General features: G+C 44.2%; 1 protein-coding gene across 18 annotated transcripts in view; it reads left to right on the top strand.

Annotated features, from left to right (window-relative positions):
- The window catches only part of LOC120904608 (neural-cadherin), a 251518-nt gene that overhangs the window by 177741 nt on the left and 58617 nt on the right, over positions 1-15160 (top strand). For all 18 annotated transcript variants that reach the window (XM_040314722.1, XM_040314721.1, XM_040314718.1 and 15 more), the window contains one exon: positions 7063-7206. In XM_040314722.1, the coding sequence (XP_040170656.1) occupies positions 7063-7206 (144 nt within the window). The remainder of the gene's footprint in view (positions 1-7062; positions 7207-15160) is intronic.

Below are 15160 nucleotides of genomic sequence, written 5' to 3' on the forward strand. Positions count from 1 at the left end.
GCAGTTAATATGAAGGGTGGCATAGGACGCAGGCAGGAAGGGCGGCTAGGGACTACGCGACAGGCACACATATGCGGGTATCATACACAATGTGTGTGTGCCTGCCTGTGTGTTATCATAAAACTTTGAATTGCGCTTCTTGTTGCGTTGTTGAGGAAGGTGAAGGTACGCTTTTGCTAGCTTGAAATTCACTGAAATTCACTGCGTGAAGGGAAGAACCAGCACATGAATCGCCCCAGAACGGGGGACCGTCAACCCGTTAAAGTTAGGATTTTGAAGAACCAGTAAATTGTTGTGTACATTCCGCGTGGCTTTTTTATGTTGCGTATCTCTCGTTTCAGATCCGTTCTTTCCCTCGCACGCTGTGAAGTTATTATTTTACAAGCTTTCTTGTAACATCTTTCAAGAGGAAATTCTTTACCCGATGCTCATTAAAATGCTGAAAGGAGCGACATAAAAGTTACTGTAAAGCATCGATGTCCCGAGGATATTCTCTCAGCGTGCTGTTGAAAGTGTAGGAGCAAAGCAGAAAGCATACTGTTGTTATCTGCTGCCAGGAGTGTGAGATTTGGCTGGTCATGGGCAAAATAATTATGTTCTTTTTGCGGTTATCAGTAATGAATACGTAGCCCGTTTTAAGTATAAGCTTCTACTTAAACAATGTAATACAACCATAAATGGCAAATTTTGTGCAATTTTTTGTAGTATAGTAATTGTCACGTGAGCTTTTCATTCGTGTAATGGGAACAATCATGCAATCATTCAAACACGAACCATACTGTTAGTTTACAAATATTTGCATTTGGATTAGAAATTGAAACTATTCAACACTCTACTGCCCTATTGCCCGGGAAAACTTTGATACGATTCACCACACCTTGGCAAACAAATCGTAAACAGAGAAAATAGCATATGCACAGTTTAACCAGCACTAACCGTTGTTTGATGAGGTGTGGTTCACACCCGGCAAAGGGAAAGCGAGTAAGTGAGCGACAAAATTATGCGTCAACTTGTTCTGTCTTCATCCCGCATACGTAGGGACTGCAGAAGGTAAAAAAGATGTGGTTATGATGAAAACTTTGTGCTAATGCTGTTCATTCCAAGGACTGCTGGCAAGAGGTAGCATATAGTAGTTGTGAATCGTTTTTCACATTCAACACGCTTCTCCCCCATATACACATCTGTTCTAAGCTCATTTCCCTCTTCGATCATCATCATCATCGCCATCACCAGCGTCACTAGCAGTAGTCAGCATGGTGACCATGGGCACCTTCGATGCCATTCAGCAGCGCCATCGAAACCACTTTCAGTCCATCATTTACATCCGGTGCTGCAAATTTCGTGCGGTCACCACTCACACACTGTAAACTAGAACCGTAAAACTCCCCTTCAGCCACCCTCACATTCAGTTATCCGATGCCCCTGCACTAGTGGGTGTGTGTGTATGTGTGCTCCAAAGGGAAGCAAACCACGGTCCATGCTTTTTGTGATTTTGTTGCACCAGTTACACATCCCTGGTAGTGAAAGGTTGGCGCCCCAGTGTGCACTTCCGGCCGGGTGGGAATGTGTCACCTCAAAACAAACGGGCACCGCTGCACCATTATTTGCTAACAATCACTCACACAATCACTGCATGCTGGCTGGCGGTGGACCAAAGCGCAGCTCCCAAATAGGTTCCGGTCGGGAATTTTCTGGAAATGAGAAGGAGGAAACTGAAGCCATTCCCTTTGCCAGTTTCCGGTCGCTATCGGAATCAGATTTCAAGTTGAGCAGGAGTAAACGAGAGAGGGAGATTTGAAGCTGTACAAATAGTCCTCAACACACGTTTCCCGCCAATCAGAACTAGTGTCCGTCGAAAACTTCTATCGATGTGTAAACACTTCGTGTTCTTGCTTTAGCTTTACTTTGTTTTAGCTGGCTTCTTGTCACACACACGAACGCGTTTGTTAGTCTTTTAGTGCAGCATTGTTTTTATACAGTCACTACAAACAATTTGATCACAAATGTCCACCTTCCGATCTGAAACACGATGCGCTGTCGCGTGAGCTTTCCCTGTTTGTATGTGGTGGGTTCCAGGCATGTTCCGGTTTGTTTCCCCCTCTCCATTTGTACCCTTTGCATGAAATCTATACAGTTAGCACAATTTAGTGGCTAGCGCAGTCGGCTGCAGTGTGTGCTGCAGCTCCAATACGTCACCACACCATGCACTCGTCCGCGGAAATGCATTTCCGATTAAGCGAAAGTCTAGCTTCCGTTTGACCGAAAACCACACCGAGCAAATCGAAACAAACCGGAGTGTACAGCCATACAACGAGAATTTGATAACAAAAAAAATCGCCCCTGGTACAGTGTTCTGTATTGGAACAGTCCTTCGAGAGTGTGTTGCTGTTTGATTGTGCCGTGGCAAATAGTTTATTAGACCGGCAGCAGTAAGCAGTCAAAGATCAAACAGCAAACCGAGGCTCTGGCAACGTGTGCGATGTGTTGGATGTCGAATTTGTCACATTTCCGTTTCGTTTTTTTTTTCGCGCTGAAATGAAAACAAAACGTGTACGCCAATCATTGAATTGTGTTGCGCTATTGGTGGCAGCGCTGATCGAGCTAACTGTTGGCTAACGAATCGATCACCACACATACAACAGCACCAATCCAATTATTCTGTCGATGTGTGGGTTGGAGCAAAAAACCGGTGTGAGTTTTCTGAAGAGATTCGAACAGTGGCATCACACTATCACGATCAAAGGGATTATTTAGACCAATTGCTTGTAAAGGTCAATTCCAGTGCAGTTTTTCATATTATTGTAGATCTCAGTTTTATTCGATCTTTCAACAAACTCGATGATGTTTTTTTTAAATTATCTGCTTCAAATTACGTTGTAAAATTCGTATGGCTCCTTCTCTGTTCGGTTCTCCGATTATAAAAAATTCGGGCAGAATAAAAAATCCATTTTAAAATACATCTTTTTTAACACAAATGGTGAAATCCAATATGGCAAACCGCAACTGTCAAATGGATACAATCCGGATGATGAATATTGTCTGACTGACAAACTGAAATTTCTGCTTGTTTTCTTTAAATAGAAAACAGCAAATTGTCTGAAACATTGCTAATGAAAATGAATCATTTAGCTCTAATTTAAATATGTATCATTTTGCATTGTTTCTCACAACAAATTAAAAGCTGCTTAAGCCCATTCATACTTACGGCCGATTTAGTGTGACTTGGCGGAAGCAAAAGAAGCATTTAAAACAAACTCAATTTAATCAAATCGTTCACGGTACTCCAAGTGGATCTACAGAGCGTGTTTGGAGTGTTCATTGAATGAATGGCGACAAACACAACAAAATCCCTTACCGGCAAAGTAAGTGGCAAATAAACAATTTTCGCGTTGATGATGAAATTAAAGTAATTGGCTTTGAGCGGTACCGGTCGATCAGTATTTTACCTTGATCTCAAACATTCTATACATGTTCCAGCAAAAGTGCTGCTGGAAAAAAGACCATCGTTAAATCTGTTTTCACCGATCAATTTTCATCAAATTTCTTTGATTGTTTTTTCCACCCCGGATGGTGTGTGGGATCATAAACATCTGTTTATTTAAAGCAGCTCACCCGCCCGCTGCCATTATTTCAGCTCGTGCCAGTGTGTGTTGGGCCACATATTGTGATCAATCTGCTACCACTTCAACTTCAGCAGCGAATAGCTTCCAGCCATGCTGTGCTTTGCGTAGGTTCATTGATATGCATCGAAAGAAATCACGCTTTGCTTTCGCCTCGTCGTAAGAGCCACTCACCGGGCACACATTTCATTTTCAAATTGAATAAACTTCTTTTGAATGCGGAATGAAAACAGCCCCAAGCGCGATGGTAGTGAATGTATATAAGCAAAGTTTCTGACACAGGTGTTACACATATTTACTGCTTTGATTACGGGCCGCAGCCCACTCGCACTCCAATACATTTCTACCATTGAAGCCACTGAACGACACATGGGAAAGCAAAAATTCGATATCCTTCCCCCTGTTCCGGTGCCGAACACGTGGAGAGAGAGAGAACAGCTTGCGATAACATATTGACGCACATTTGTTGCGTGATGCTCTCGCACACACCTGCCAGTTCCTGCAGCCGGTGGGATGCCCGAGAGTGTGGCAAATTTTCACCGCAAAACGATTGAACGACGGGGGAAATTGGTGCAGCTAGCTAACGGGAGATGGGATCAAATGTTTGTCCTGCAATTCACCGTCTGGTCTGGATTAGTCACGCGCCGAAGAAACGAGCTCTCGGAAATTCCTTCTCTTCTACCGCACACCCGCTGATGTGGATTTCAATCTAAACTTCAAACTTTCCAATCAACTAACCAAGCCCGTCTGTATGTTTCGTGTACATATATCGAGAGAACTACACGATAACCTTTAGTGAACTGTCTCAAAACAAACAAGAGGGACAAAATAGCAAGAAAAAAATCGTTCCTTACCTATCTGAAACTTCAATCATTTTTCAACCATTTCGGAAACATACAGTGTCTCAATAGTGAATTTTACCTTAGATTGGCAGAAAAAAGGGGTAGCATGAATTTCAGTGAATGCTATCTTCATCCTTTTCAAACTTGCTACCGATTCGTGGGCATACTGGTGGTGCTAGCTGTGGGGATCCTGCGAACCATAACACAGCCTGTATGTGATGGACTAGCAAAGGTGTTGGCTGTAGATAGCGCCTACCAGCCTATTGGTTTCGGAATTTCGGAGCAAAAAATAAAATGCGTGTACGTGAGTGATTGCAGTGCTTCTCAGCCTTGGTCGCGCGTACATAGAACCTGGTCTTTTTTTTTGCGCATCCATTTCAGGAATAGGAATCAGTTGATAAATCCAATCCCAATCGATTGCTTTGAAATTGAAGCTTTTCGTGCGTTGGAATAGGATCTCATTGTCGGAACCGACGGCATGATTCAATGCAGTCCTCTTCCTCTATCTCCCCGGGTACCGGGTAATCGATACCTGCCATCTTCAATAGGTGAATGGGTTAATCAAAGTCGTACAAATAGGGGTCGTTTTTTTGTGTGCGAGAAAGAAGCACTGAAGGGTTGTGAATAATAGCACCCGGAACGGAACATGGAAACATGGTTTTCCTACAAGAAAAAAAAGAACATTCCCAAAAACTAATCCTATGCTGGAATCTATTCAAATTTTACGCTTCTTGTGGCCACTAGCATACACTCAATTCTCCTACCCGTAAATCATTTTATCAAAATTCCAGCATTAAAAAAATAAATAAACGCTACACTGTAGTCAATTATTAGCTACCGACAATATGATGGTGGCATATCGCTTTGAAATTTTAACTAATTTCATCTCACAGTCCAGGGCCGGCTGGCCGCATAACACAGCAGCACGTACAAATTATGCAGCGTGCCCAGCGCCCAACCTGCCCGGCCATGACTCTGAGCGTTTCTCTCACGACGGCACGCTTCTATGCACACGTTGACAGCTGCAGTGAAAGAGAGCGAGAGAAAGGGCGTTGCAAAGAGTCCCAGAGCCGCACGCTCACGTCCATTGCGCGTTCGCGTTGCATCATCTAATTATGGAGGAATGTAATTTTACGCTTCACCGCCATCGTCACTGGCCGGTGCGGTGCAAAGCCACATTCCTGGGGATTAACGCCGGTGCCAAAACGAGGCAAGCCTCCGTGCACACCACAGTGTCGGCGTTGACGTCGTTCAGTAGTTACATTCGGCGAACGACCACCATCTCGCGCACTGTGCATGCGGATGAAATTGTTTCCGAAAATTCATCCCTGCATTCTACAGACCCGCGTTAGCGGTGTGACCAGGGAGGTAGATTAATCTACCACCCGTCTCCCAACATCACCCCTTTTTGTATAAACCCAGGAGGAGTCATTATGGTAATGAGAATAATATAGTCTACCCGGTCGCGCGCCCAACTCAGTACATCCATTTGCAGAACTTCCGGGGTTTTAGACTCTTCTCAGTCCGACGCCCGATGGTGCATGGGCCAGAGTAAGGGGAGAGGGAATGGCTTAACTAAATAAAACATTTTATTGTACCTGCTGCCCCCCCAACCGAGCCTGTGGTGTCCCGTCAAATAGTGGTTCTTTTGGGTGGCGCTCACGAGAACTCGGTGGGTATAGGATCTTTTCTCTTTTTGTTGCTGCAACTACTGATACAGTAAGGCCCTTTCGGTGGAGTGAACAGATTGTGCACCGAAAATGTCCCACAGTTTTTGGTATCATGCGCCTGTGGTGCTGCATGTCGCTGCTTTCTAAATTTGAATGCAATTTTATGCAGCCTCACTCACTCACACACACACCCACTACTACATTCTCGTAAATTCACGCCACACACTACACACAAAAAGACACACACACATACATACCGGTTGTCTAAAAATCTTCATTCTCTCACGTGCGCCACTCCGTGGGCTGTGCGACTGGACGAACCGTTTGCCGGTGTGACAGATCGTTAAAATAAGCTACCACCACTGTTCCTGTGGTTAACGACCAGCTCGGCTGAACTACTGAGCGGGAGACAAAGTTGCATGGTGAAACATTGAAACAAAAGTGAACCGATGTTGGCGGCCGTGTACTGTACTGTCCAGTGCTGTTTCGGAAGCGTGTCGCTAGGACGATGTTTACAGTTGTTTCCGGTGGCTGCACCTCGCGCCCATACAATGTGTAGATGAGTTATGGGAATGTTGCTGAAATGGATCTCTGATAGCAGTGTTCTGCAGCCTGGCCTGCTGGTCTACGCCATAAAAACGGAATTCCGATAGAGTATGCATCTAGGGAATGTTTATTGTTATCAGTGCCGGACGTTGGAGAGGATGTACATTCCATACATCAAAAGCCAATTGCATTGCATTCAAGGGCATAATGATTGATGGGTTTAGCTCTGGGTCTGAATGTACCCCGTGTATTGTATAATTGTCATCATTAGTGTTCGCTTTGTCAATCTTGCAGGTGGTCATTAACGATGCGATTTATTACTAATTAATTGATTTTCTTACTCTAATTTAATTACATTTTATTTTATCTCTTCTTTCTTCACAGTCACCAAGTTCATCCGTATCGGCATTGCTGACAAGAATGACAACCCACCGTACTTCGACAAAGCGCTTTACGAGGCGGAGGTTGATGAAAACGAAGATATACAGCATACCGTGCTCACCGTCACCGCCAAGGATCACGATGAGTGTAAGTATTAAACTGCATTGAACTAAACATACAACAGTTTGGAATATTTTATTTTGATTTCAACAAAAATAAGAAAATAACTCGAGTAATTTATCGATGATACACTCGACTGCAAGAATATACTAGCTTCAAATTATTCTTATTTTTTAACATTGGAACAATGCCTTGTATTTTTTGCTTCAACAAGACATTTTTAAGAACTATTCATATTTCTTGCAGCATTTGCTGTGTTACACTCGTGTAGCCTCATAATTTGTTCAACAGTCTTGTTCTTTCATTGGATCCATATTCGAAAGTTTTTATTATGACTTATCCTCTGCCCACGCCCTCCTGCAGGCTCCAATTCCACTTTCAGAAAGCTACCGGAAAGATGCTCTATATATATCGAAGCGAATAAAATAGTTTTGCTTCCATTTATATTTTTTTTCTTTGCAACCAACCAACGAGCGATCTCCTCCACTCTTTTTACATAAAAAGGTCAATTCTTTCCATTTCAACTACCAGCCACAGCCTAGCACAAGAATGTGTATGCTAACCTCGAGCGAACAAAACCATTGAAAAACGGGTCTGGCTGCCAACCAGCCAGCCCTACACATCTTCGTGTTCTGAGCTATGATTTTTTATCACCCATTCAAGGCTCAAACTCATTCGTTTTGTGGTCTCGTACCCGAAGCGATGGCTCTCAGGGCAGGGGAGCTATATCCACGCCCATGCACTCACGCCCCGGACCATCACATCCCGCACATTGTGGGCGATAATCTTCGAGATTAATGGAAACGCTTAGCCGACAAGAGCAATAACAGTGTACGGCGGCACAAGATTGCGTACGTTTCAGAGGATAGCGTTAGCTTCTGCCGATCGACTGGCCGGGCCGAGACTTACAGGCAGGAATGATGTAATTCCGTACGTCCGGGTAAAATTTTACAACTAGCAAGAAAGACTAGCTGCAATCATGAGCGAACAGAACGCAGTCATTCGATGCAGCTGTGGTGAAAATTGTTTCATTTAGTTCAACGTTCCAAAAAATAAGCACCATCTTCTCGTCGTAGTGGCAGCTTCCTGCTGAAAAGGACGCAGATGTGCGGCTGCTTGTGGACAGAAGTAGCTTCCTTTCCTTGAACGTCGTACACACATACACACAAAACACACTGCTATCGATTGTACCGAATTGATAGTGTCACTTTCGGGGCTCGGGGTAAATACGGCCGCCAATGCGGCATCAGGGCAGGACACCGCTAAGGATGCGCGTTACGTGGCTGCATGTTTCCGGTGGGTTTTCTCCTCCCTCTAACCCCCTCCTGCACCAGTTCACCATTAGCGGTGGCCAAAGTTTCGCAATATATTTAATAACTTCCGACAGTTGTACCGAGGAAAGGTGCAGCAGGCCCTCCAACAATGGCGACGACGACGAGCAGGAGGTAGCGCAGCGTCGAACCTGTGTGCGTGTTTGGCGTCCGGGATACAACAATGTGTGACCCGGTGCAATTGTAAGTTGCTTCCGGCGTTCGTTCGGATCCGTCCGGGCTCTCGGCATACACACCACGGTCGATGCAAAGGAGTCATCGGTTGGATGAATTTCATTGCCCACTTGCATTGAGGTCAGATCTGACCTGGGACCTGGGTGTTTGTGTGTCTGGATTTCGTTTCGAGTACTCTATTGCCCCTGTCTGTCGGAAACATTGGTTTTGCTTTTTTTGTGTGCGAATGGCGAATGGATATCCCTTCCTTACGCTCACCGACAGTGGTTCTGGTTGTCCTATCGGAGGAAGAATGAAATAGACCGAGAACCATTCGATTCGACAAAGCAACATAAACCAAACCATGGGTCCGTGTTTTTTCCTGGATGAATAAAGTGGAAATGACTGCTTTCGCAAACGGGAAACGCTCACCCCTAGATTTTACCAACGGAGGCAATCGACATGGTGATATAAAACATTACCCACCAGAAGCCGCATGATCTTGGATGTGAAAGCTGGACATTCTAGAATATGCTGGTTGTTGTGGAGTGCTGTTTACGCATTATGTCCCTTGGATGTGTACATCACAACCAGTACACACATCAGTCCGTAAGATGAACCGAACTAGCAGCGAGCTTGAAATAGTGTTTGGCGTAGAATTTTGAACACAACACGGTACTCTGCATCCCCGCAGAGCAGCTCCGGCAGAAAAGTTTCCTAACAAACATTCCGTTGCTTATTTCAGTAAAATGTTTATTGCGATTGGGCGCCACCGGAGTGTCCGTCACAGACGAGCGAACCGTCCAACTCTTCCATCCAGCTTTTTTTACCCAGCTTTGGTGTGATTGAATTTTTGAGAACTCTTTTTGTCTGTGTAGAAATCTCGACCAGTAAGATGCGCACTTACGCACGCTCTCGTAAACGTAGTGGCTCATGAATTAAGCGTACCAAACAGGGAACACTCATCCTTCGCAAATGCTGTGGAGTTGCTGTGGAGACCAACCAACCGACCAAGCACACATTTGTTGACTATTATTTTACACTAAAACCACATCGTAAAAAGCAAAGCTGCTTTGCTACCGCCTTGTTTAGCGCCAGTGAAGTGAAGGAAAAGCTTCGCTCTTGGTTCATTCCTTTTTCTTTTAGTGACTTCGCCTGCCTTGATACGAGCGTCATTGTTGCATTTACTGTTTTGTTTGTCTGCACGGTTTGCTGCATATGCTCCGCAGTGCAAGAAATGCTGCTGTATAATGGGTGAATATTTGAGCGAGTACGCCAGTCAAAGACAACACTCAGTGCAGGTTGAGCAACAGACCTTGCCCGTACCACCGTAAGGACAGTGTGGAATTGGCTTTGAATTTAACAGCGTTTAAATTTACTCCGTCAAGCGTTGGCGCTCTATCTATCGGGGATATCTTTCTGCAGCTTGAATGGCCTCTTTTTTCAGGAGCGAATGAAACTTATAACGTAAAAAATGTCCTCTCCGTCTACATTAGGTAGCCAAAAAAGCTACACCGCTCTCGAGAAGATTACGTACTTTCACCGATTCGTTACCGAGTTTTTCCTCACCACACAGCATCGTTGCAAACTTCTATGCACACAGCTGCGAGTTCGTGCTTCATATGGGAGCTTTTTCTCGTGTTTTTTTTTGTTTTCAATGGCTCTACAAGCACATGCTGGTCGTTTTGTTTCATGTGCGAAATATGTGGCAAACATTCGTTCGCTTCCTTTACGGGGCTTTCGAGCAGCGCAAAAACAAGGACGTCCTACTAAAGTAGGTAGCGCGCAGAGCTTATGAATTTTAATAACGCAGGCCATTCTAAATTTATTAAAATATCACTATGTGCAATAAGGTACCAATAGAGACAGAGAGAGAGAGAGAGAGAATGAAAGAAAGACCGTAGGATGAACACGTAACTTTCTGGGTGAATGCGGGTTGGGGGAAAACTCTTTAGCCGCTGTTTTACTGCGTCGGTGCACGTTTGTGTATGCGAACTTGCGTCGTTAAACTTTTCTGCCGTTCAAGCTTGAGCCTAATGGTAGTGCGTGCGAGCCTTTTTTCCCAGTGATGAGTCGTATTACTTTTTTTTTTTTTTGTTACCGTGCAAGATTAATCATCAGAGAAGCAAAGGTGCATTTTCGAACGAAATTCACATCATTTTTGCACAACTTGTTTCGTCGTATTTGCTGTACGTTTTATTGCGTCTGCAACAAATAATTTATTGAAGGCAACAATTTTTTATTAACATAGTTTGCAGTTTTGTCCACTCTCTTTCCCGCGTGCCTTGCAAACCAAACACAATGCAGCCATAAAGTTTCTATAGAATTATTATGTTATGCTTTTTCCTGAAGAATATCTTTTCATTCATTAATGTTGGCTCATCGTCGATGTTTATAATGTACCGACGAACAATGTGAATGTAAACGAAGTAGATAATCGCTTGTGCAGTACACTCAATGATCTTGTTCCTTTCATTAAAAAAAGAAAGAAAAAGAAAAACTAAAACTACATGCTCAGCAAAACGCCGTGTTCAGTTTAATAGAAGCAAAAATATTTTCCTCCTATCTTTTTCTACTCAATCAAGAGAGAGTAGCCGCTGTTGTTGTTGAACGAATAGTGTTTCGGCTCATAATTTATGAATTTTACGGCAACCACTAGAAAGTGAATGGTTGGCTCACTCGTTGACTTCTCAAAAGGAGACTGGTAGGCGTTTAACCACGGTTCCTCTTTTTCGTTCGGTTGGGGTAAACGGGAAGAAAAACTGTTTATGCTCGACAAGCTATTTTCGTCGCTAGTTAGCCCATGAGTGTGGGCCGGGACTGAGCCGGGTTGGAGCTACCAGGCAGCAAAACAAATAGACCGAAAAGAAGGTTGAGCTTGCTTCAACAACGGTTGTTTGAAGGATATTGCCAAAAGGATTAGTTAGTGGGAAGGTTTTTCTTTCGTGCCTGTTAGGGGGCGTTCGGTACCAGGCGCACCCTTTATGTTTATATGCCATCGTTGATCGAGGCGACTCGTGCAGCCGGTTTTTTAGGTAAACGTTTTCATTATATGTTTTTACTCCTTTTTGATTTCTCAACGCTACTTTGGAATGAGTTTAATGCATTGAGACAAGGAAGCTTCTTGTCAGTAGATGAATATGACGTAAACTATAAAATACTGATGTTATTTACGACTGCTGCCATAATTAAAACCGATGCTTTTATGTGTTGGAGTTGGAAAATAAGTTTTCCTTTTTACAAAAAGAAAAGCACTAAATACACAGTTTTTTTCATTGAAAAATTGGATGTTGTCCGTATTTTTCTTGCTTAATATATGCCTTCTTCAAAAAGTCCCTCAAACGATGCAATCTATTCTGTAATAATTATGTTTTTTGTTTCTCCAAAAATTCTTTCCACTATTTGTGTGCCTATTTAATTTTCATCTCTCACTGCCTCTAAATGTGTGCCACCGTCGTTGTGACTACTCCCATCCCGTGCCTGCGAATACCAGAAAGCATTAATTTCCGAGCAACATAACCGGAAAACAGCATCCGCCGGCAGCATGGGCCCCGTTCAATTTGTTATTTTAATTGCCTTATTAAATTAACCGGAACGATCTTGTTTACAACTTTTGACTTTAGCTCTGTGACTATTGACTAATTTCCGGGTGAGGGATTTTTTTTTTGCTAATGGTTGCTGTTGTCGCGTTCTTTTTTTAAATCCTTGTTTTTTTTTTTCGAGTTTCACATACTTTCGTTAGCTCGCGGGATTTTTTGTCTTTTTTCTACCAAAAATGTGCCATCGCAACAACTTCATCCTTGTGTAAGCCCGGGACCGTCGGGGCAGTTTCGGAGTATGTTTCACATTTTAGCGCCACTTTTTCCCCCTGCCATTGCCAGCATCGTTTGGACGAGTGTATATGTATGTGTATGACTTTTGGCAGCTTGGTCGTCCGCGTAGCCAAAATCTCTCACACGATGAACCTTTCTTGGTTTCCGGGTGGGTTTCGGTTTATTTTCCGGTTTTCAAACCCTTCGGAAACATTGCGTCTCTGATATGTAACCGAGGAAGAGCGGTACAGCAAACTTTCCGCTTCCCTCTTTCGTTGCTACTTGTGACCCTCCGTTGGCCAGTGGCGATATAAATCGTTCAAAATGAAATAGAACAAACGACGAAAGTGCAAACCATGCGAGCGCCCTGGTGTGTGTGTGTGTGTTATTGTGCTTACTGTGAGAAACATAGGGCTAGGCATGAAGCGCCTGGCCAAACAGGGATCATGACAGTTTCTTCTTCACGTGCTTTCGCTTCCCATACTTCATAAGGGGCACTCGAGTCGCAGTAAATTTCGTGCCGTTTCCGCCGAGTGGGCACTTCGCTGTGTGCCACGCTGCACATTTTTGGAGCGACCGGCCTGTAGCGGCTTTTGTAATGTACTTGGGCGTTCTTTTTTTTGCGTTGCTTCCTCTACGTACCTCCCATTATGGGGAGTATCGATCACCGAACCGCAAGCGCGTTCAAGAGTGCCGTAAAACTTTCACCAACCAGGCCCGGATTCCGGTCGACGTTTTGGTCCCGGGGTTGAATGATGAACGAGTTTAATTTCGGTTGGACAAATTCGGGAGCAACCTCGAGCAGAGATCTCGAGAAGATCGCGAGAAGTGGAAATGATGGTGCAAGGGGTGATAAATACTCTTCTGCTGGCCCGAGCCACACAGCCACAGCCCGGCGGCAGATACACGCTGAGAGCAATTTGTTTATTTTTTACTGCCTGCTGGTTGGTTTCGTCGCTTCTTCATAGACCAACTTTCGTGTTTGGGTCGTTTGTGTGGTTTTCCATTTTCTTGGATTCTCTTGAATTTTACGACAGCAGTGGCCACATCCTGACTTACTGTCCTTGCCTCCCGCCACGGGTTTGCAATGGACTGGAAAATTATACCACGGGGAAACTGTAAACAAGTATCCATTAGTATTTGCGATCGAGACAGAAGCGTACTGAAAACTAATTCAAAGAAATGCCACAATAAATAACACAACTCTTCCTGTCGATTTCTTGGTAATGATAACCACCAAAATTAAATTTAAAACACTTTTCCGAAGCTATCGGGTTGGTTTGGTGGTTTCTGTAGTTTAAATAAATTATGCAGTCTATATTGTTAGGTATAATAATAGGTTTTTGTTTAGTAAATCTGAGCAAAAGAAGGCAACGTATTTATTAAAAACTGCCTCTTCACACTGTTATCATGTTCTATCACTTGCGAATGAGACGAACAATCGAAAGGAATGCAATAAATTATCTTCTCGATGTTGCTTTCCGCGTGAAAATGCATCTATTGTAGCTTGGAAAACATGATCGAACGAGAGAAAGATGCGCTAATTTAAATTAATATCCGTCGCATTCAAAACATGCACCACCCAGAGTCTCATTGAAGGCACATTGCACATCCTTTCCTATACCCCTGTGTGCATGTGTGCACACCGTATTTGAAATCAACGTGCCCTTGCCGTTTCTGCTGGAACACTTTGCTCTGCCGGAGGTCTCACGCACTGATCAGAAAATGGATGAGCTTTCTTTTCGTCATCATCAGTCTTGCCAGTTTGTAGATTCAACCGACCCCAACAATGGATGAACACGGAACGGGGTGTCACTCTTATAATCAGGTCGCTCTTGTGCAACCAACCAGTCGATGCATCTAGGCGACATGTATGCACCCGGAATCTTCGCCAGCTAGGCAGCTAGGTGCGTTTTTCCCAGAGCTCATCGTTTCGCCGCACGCGAGCAAACGTGCACGACATGATAACGACAACGACCACGGCGAGCGCACGATGAGCGCCGGCGAAGCATTAATGTCAACAATAATTTATCTCACAACACTTCCTGCGTGCCACCGCCACCGTGTCTCCGCGGTGAAAAGTGTGCACTGCGCAACCGATCCGCTGGCGGCTGGTGGTAACAAACGAATCCGGTAGTCTGTCGGGTCGGTGATCCGTTCGTGATAGAACCAGAACCACCCAAAAAAGAACATTGTTTCATTTGCGTGCGCGGCTGCTAACGCAACGAAGTATTAAACCGATAGGGTACTGCAAGCACGCCACAAAAACTTGCTCACAGTGCTAAGGAGGGTAATGGTAGCCGTTTGCAGTTTGGTGTTCTCCAGTCATAAATTGATTATGATAGTTTTACCGCCGGAGCCCCAAAACCGACATCTTCAAAGGCGTGAGCGCTTTTGTGAAGTGGCATTATGCATTTCCTCTCTGTATGTAGCTCGCCCTTCAAAAGTATTCCTTTTCACAGACACACACACACACATGCACACACAAAGATAATAATAGTAGCCCAACCGAGAAGTCGAGTCTGCGATATGCGAAAGTTCATACTTCTCGTGTTCATTTATCCGTCGCCCTTTTTTCCACTGAAAAACCTCGCCCGTAAGCCCAATGCTTGTGGTGGTGTGTTCAAATTTTTCAAGTCCACTGCTCTGGTACTGTACCAACGCAAGCCCCCGTTTTTGCTTCCA

The sequence above is a fragment of the Anopheles arabiensis genome, chromosome 3 (genome assembly GCF_016920715.1).
Source record: "Anopheles arabiensis isolate DONGOLA chromosome 3, AaraD3, whole genome shotgun sequence".
NCBI lineage: Eukaryota > Metazoa > Arthropoda > Insecta > Diptera > Culicidae > Anopheles > Anopheles arabiensis.